Consider the following 5,972-nt stretch of genomic DNA (forward strand, 5'->3'; position numbering starts at 1 on the left):
AAAAAAACATTATTGTTGTACTATAGAAATTTTCCCTATTTCATCTGAATAATAACAGCTAAAAAAAATTGGTACATTTTCTTTGTGTACTTTTGTATAGCGGCTTAGCCGCCTCATTGGGTTTTAAATAATAACAAAAGGTTAATATAGGCGAACTTTGGTATTATGTACCTATATATTTCATTTTTAGCAAAAACTGTTCTAAAAGATTTTCATCTCCTACTCTGTACCATTTTTTAGTCTCTTTGTTACTTTTGCTAGGTTTAGAACCTTAAACATCAAGATACAAAATTGAAAATTAAAATGCTTTAATGGACAACAGTTATTAGAAAAATATCAAAATTACATACAGCGTGATAAAAAGCTAATCTTTATGTTATTAAAAACTTAAATAATCTAAAATAAAAAAGTAAAGTTTTTATTAAATTCCCTAAAAAAATCACGTGGCGCCCTAGAAGAAAGAAAGAAAGTGGTATTCCCTTAAAAAAATCTAGTTTTTTATTTTGCCAATCTTCTTTATAGATATTCCGTCTGTTTGTTTCGGGACTGGTTACTTAATCTATTGAGAAATAATATTTTGTTATTTATTGAAAATCCTATCCAAATAAAGTATTATGCTTTTTTTTGTAGCGAAGGATCTCGCTAATCGCGTAACCGATAAGGTTCTCCTTTACAGTAAATCTTCTTATAGGTCCAGACTAGGTTTTATACTATTTTAAGGGAGGGTATCTCCACCCACCCAATAAAAAATGACAACCACAAAAAGTATTTGCAAGTACACATTTTTATATTAATATTTTCAGTTGGACATTTTATCTGTAAATAAAAACCCAACTCCCAAATGATCAACTGAAAAAGGATTGCCTATTTCTTCCCTAATTTGCGAAGTTGTACAGCAGATAACCCAAATATTGCAAAAGCTATTTTCAGCTACTTTGGTCAAAGGGAAAAGCCATATAATTTATAAACGATTTATACATTACATTCATTAAATTTTCAAATTATTTTTTTTTGGAATTTGAAGCTTTTTTGGCCAGTAGTAAATATTGAGATAGGACGAGGGTGCTATGTTCACAATCGGAAACTAGAATTCAGCTGACCAACCAAAAATCTTTTGCTTAAATTTCCTTGTTGTTTTGACTAAACACCCCTACTAAAAATGGGGTCTTTGTAAATTTAAACATTAACCCTCAATCCACCCCACCACCTCCCTACTACCCCTAAATATATTTTTAATCCAAAATTCCCCCATTTTTGTTGTTAGGGAATGAAAAAAGGTTATATTTACTACAGGTAGATAAGTTAAGCGTATTCTGCAAAGGATGGAAAAAATACTTCTTATCACAATAAAAGGATCAAGTTCAGTTTCAAAAGCAAGGCTGAATTAGAACCGGTTCTCAGCCATACTGGAAATCATGCATTGCATCTGTCATATATTTATGTTGTGACGTCATATATTTAAGTTTGCAGACATATTTTAGTTGTTACTCTTAATTACTCTTTAATTGCTCTCAGAAAGAATAAAGAGAAATATATATTTAAGTCAGTTGATATTGAGAGTCCTAACACAGAACATTATCTGGTTTGGGTTCGAGTCTTTATTAAGACCAATACAGCTATTCACAGACATCCTACTACTTTAGATAGTTTGCATAGGCAGATATTCTACCCCTTCAAAGTGCATAGTTAATTAATACCTTGTATTAATTAAACAGACAGTCATCCTGTTGCTTGGTGTCCTGATATACAGACAGACATCCTGCTACTTCAGAACTTTCCAGCTTTGAATAATCAGTAGTTTTGACTTATTAACATATTTAATCATTTCTAAATATAGTATCAATATATAATCTTATTTACTCAAAAACTGCATTTAATCCAATATAATAAATACTTAAAAATCTGTTTGCATTTTGAATTGAATATTAAGTCTACTCTATCATTAACTTATGTAAGTCTGTCTATTTCACATTTGGCGCAGTCTTATTGTGCTACGTGTTATTTAGACCTGCTACTGAGTTAAGGGTGGGGGAAGTGGTGTTTAATTTGAATTCAATCACTTTTTGAGATTTTTTTATCTCGGATTTTTCACAGTTTTGTTTTATTTTTTATATTTCTAACTTGATTTATATTTTAGGTTTCTGTGGAATTTCACTTTTTAACTCTTCTGATCTAAATTTCACGGCGAATCTAGTTCTAGTGCTCGGATATGGCTGATGGAGAAAAAGGAGAGCGGGGTAAAAATGAGGGCAAGCGTGGACGGCCGCCTAAGCGTCCTCGGGAGACTGACAGTCAGGATGATGATGGAACTCCCGAAAATTGGGAGGAGGATGATGCTGTGGATGAGGATGTTGGTGCAGGTGCCAATGCGAATGTAGAGTCGGCGTTGGGTGAGGTGGAGAATGACGTTGTGCCTGAAAGCATAAAAAAATATGTTAGGGCAATGTTAAAGGAGCATACGACTGTTAAAGGTCAGGTGGATAAGCTAACGGCGGCGAATAAACGGCTGGAGAATAAGGTGAAGGAGTTCAAGAATTCTGATGAGCATAAGAAGTTAGGTTATGATGTTGATTTGGTTACTATTAAGAAAAAGGTGGCGCAATTGCCAGCGGATGGGGATATTAGCGGTTTTCTGTATGAGACAAGTATGGGGGCTAGTGTATCTGCAGCCAAATCGATGGGAGATGATTCGTTTAATACATCTTTCATTAATCGTTTGAGTGTGGAGGCTAAATTGGATTCTACAAATTTTGAGGCTAAAAGGGTGAAAAGTGCTCCTGGACATTTGAAGTTTTCGCAGATTGAGTTTTTGGGTCTGGTTGGGAATGGAAATTGGATGAATGTTCGTGAGAGTTGTCTGACCGAATATGAGAATCAATTATTGGATATATTTCCTTTAATTGAGGAAAGGGCTGAAGTGCTTAAGGCCTATAAAAAGGTGGCCGGCGGTAGTGTAAGCCAACAGACTGTAGAGGAGCAGTTTAAGGAGTTTTGTCTTGTAAGAGGAGTCAAGTGGGATAGTGATTTTGTGCGGGATGCTCCATTTTGGGATGGAAACATTGATTTTGAGGATTATTTCTTATCCTTATGGAGGGTTGCTCGGTTCGCAAAGTTGGAGGATCCTATGCTTTTCAAGGACGTCCTGTACAATAGGATTTTTGAGTGCAAAGGGAAGAAGATGGGGAGGCTTATTACGCAGGAGGCTAATGCTTCCCTAAGTGCTTTAGGTTATTACCTGTTGATAAGAAGGTTGGTGATACCCTTTGCGGATACAGAGTCAGCTACTGAATTCTTCTACGCCCTGAAACAAAAGAGTGGTCAGAATGTGGATGTGTTTTTCAATGCTAAGTTACGGCTGTTTAGGCTTATGCATCCTGGTCAAATTTCTAGACAATCTTGGCGTGATTTCTACAATAATGTGGCTAAGAATTTGCTGTTTTCTGATTTAGCTAGAGATATGGCTAATTTCATTGAATCTATGCATTACCTGGAAGATTATAGTGCTTTCTTGACTTATTTGATTCGCAGAGGTCAGCATTACATAAGCTGGGCCCGTTCTGGACACGTTTCACCTGAAAATGTAACATCCTGTTATTCTCAGGCTATGGAAGGGTTGAAGCTAGAGGATTCTAGGGAGGTAAAAGCTAGGCCTGTAATCAGTGAAGTGCATGTATCTGATATGGAGGGCAGGACTGAGATTGGCGATAATAATGCGTGGATTGAAGGGGATGATGATATTCCTTGGGATCAGGTTGAGAACGTGATTGGGGCTCTGAATTCGAAGGCTAAAACTATGATTTGTTGGTATTGTGGGAAAAAAGGTCATGTAGTGGCTAGTTGCTGGCAGAAGAGAGACGGTAAGCCGCCAGCTCCTGATTCTCGCATAGGAAAGACCAAAGCTAGGTTTTTCTCAGCGGGTAGCGAAAAGAAAGAAGGTTCTGGAGTGCCTAATAATAGGGTAATACCTGAGCAGTTTCTGAAGAAGACGGTCAATCAGGTGGGGCCTGTTGTGGATTCTGAAAAGAGCAGAGATGAGAAACAGTATGAGGCTATGATTGCTGACATAGCTAGGAACAATTTTCAGCAATATCCTATGTAATGGATATGATTGATTCGATATATAAATTTCATTTGAAATGAATGAAATTTATAGATCGTTCTTTTATTCGTATTCATTATATAGGCTATAGTACTGTAATTGATTTTTTCTGCGTTTGCTATGTGTAATTAGTTAATTTTGCTGTTTTGTATTCAGATAATTGCTCTCAACTTTATAAAGTATTACTGTCTTGCTTATTCTTCAGTCAAGGTGTGATCGTGTTAATGAAAACAATATATCTATATATATTTATATATATATATATATATATTCTATATATTATATTTTGATAGGTACCTATGCAAAGTTGAAGTAAATGTTAAAAACTTTGAGAGGTACTTACTTGTATGGCAAAAGGCTTGGTGTGTAGCTGTGTGTTGCTGGTAGTCTGGAAGGTGTACAGGATTTCATAAATCGAACTGTATGTTGGCGGCTGGTAACGGATGGAGGGCTGACTGCTGTGTAGTGGAATGATGTATATCTAAAATTTGAAATTAATTGACATGGATATATTAATTATTTGTAATCCTGCATGGAGACTTTAATTCGAAGATATATGGATAGAAATGACTAGTGTTTTCAAGAGATTGTGAAGTTTTTGAAGATAACTAAAATGCCTATTTGTGCGGATTTAGATTTCTTTGTGCCAGGGGCTGATATTACGGTGAAGGAGTTAGGAATTATTGATACAGGGAATAATTTTAATTCTTTAATATCTAGAGAAATTCTTGATAAACATGGAATTGAGTTTTGTCCTGCTAAATTATCAGCGTATTCAGTAGATTTAAAGAAAGTTAATATTATTGGATATGTCGAGTTGAAATTTAGATTTGCTGGAACTCAAGCTGTATTTACGGAGATATTTTATGTACCTGAGGTGACGAGTAGGTTGGTGAATCTTGGATCTGATTTCCTGAAAAAGAATAAAATTAACATTTGTTTGGATGAGGATAAGTTTGAATTTTGTGGGGAATCTGTTCCTATTAATTCCTGTTTACAGAAACAGGTGGTGGCGGAGGTACAGAAAATTCCTATTTTGTCCGGACGAATGAATTCTGAAATTCCATCTAAACCTACCTTGCCAGGGATAAAAGAGGGGGGTGGGTTTGGAGAGTTATATTCAACGAAGTATAATGTAAAGTTGCTGGACAAAACTATTTTTTATCCTGGAGGATCTACAGCTGTTGTGCATGTGGCTGGATTAAAGAATGATGGGCTTTGGTACGTGTCCCCTAATTCTTCTAAGATGACAAGTGGCAATGGGATTATGATTATTGAGGGAGTGTATCAGCCACGGAAAGATGGGTCCTGCGTGGTTAATGTAGTTAATGCGTCAATAAAACCTATTACCTTGCTGAGAAATGTGAAGATGGGGCATTGTTTCGTCATGGATAATCAAGGTGTCACCTGTAATAAAACAATTAATGAGTTGGATAAGCCAGAAAAATTGTCGGGGCAAAAAATGCATGAACGGGTACAGTTTATTATTCAAAAATTGAAGTTAGATGAAAACCAGATGATTAAGGAAAATCCAGAATTGAAACCTAGGATTATTAAAATTTGTTTGGAAAATTTTGATATCTTTTCAATGAATGATTCAGATATTGGTGATTGTCGATTAATGACATATAACATAGAATTGTTACCTGGAGCTAAACCTGTGAAGGCCAGAAATATTCCATTGAATCCAGAGTACGATGCTAAGTTGAAAGAACAGTTAACCAAATGGCTGGACGCCGGCATTATTGAAGAGGGTTTCTCGGATTGGTCTAGTCCTATTTTTGCTGTGAAAAAGAAGGCTGCACCTGGAGCAGAGGCTAAGTTGAGGTTTGTCATCGATTTCCGCAATTTGAACAACGTGACTAAGCGGGTG

General features: G+C 35.8%; 1 protein-coding gene across 1 annotated transcript; it reads right to left on the minus strand.

Annotated features, from left to right (window-relative positions):
• Positions 1–3,152: 3,152 nt before the first annotated feature.
• On the minus strand, positions 3,153–5,491 carry LOC145329841 (uncharacterized). Its single transcript, XM_080174269.1, has 4 exons — positions 5,450–5,491; positions 4,972–5,012; positions 4,443–4,580; positions 3,153–4,016 (listed from the first exon to the last, which is right to left on the minus strand). Exons 1-4 carry the CDS (start codon positions 5,475–5,477, stop codon positions 3,990–3,992), a joined length of 234 nt encoding a protein of 77 aa, XP_080030395.1. The 5' UTR covers positions 5,478–5,491; the 3' UTR covers positions 3,153–3,989.
• Between the last annotated feature and the right edge of the window lie 481 nt (positions 5,492–5,972).

This window comes from Acartia tonsa, chromosome 10 (genome assembly GCF_053477335.1).
Source record: "Acartia tonsa isolate MP-2025a chromosome 10, ASM5347733v1, whole genome shotgun sequence".
NCBI classification, from domain to species: Eukaryota; Metazoa; Arthropoda; class Copepoda; order Calanoida; family Acartiidae; genus Acartia; species Acartia tonsa.

Bases quoted from the DNA above. Each gene is read 5' to 3' on its own strand.
- LOC145329841 (XM_080174269.1), bottom strand. From the start codon at position 5,477: ATGCCCCATCTTCACATTTCTCAGCAAG. The intron at 4,581-4,971 runs GTACATAAAATA...TTCAAATTTTAG, and splicing joins CAACCTACTCGTCACCTCAG to ATATACATCATTCCACTACA. The intron at 4,017-4,442 runs GTAAGTACCTCT...TGCTCTTTTCAG, and splicing joins CCAAGCCTTTTGCCATACAA to AATCCACAACAGGCCCCACC.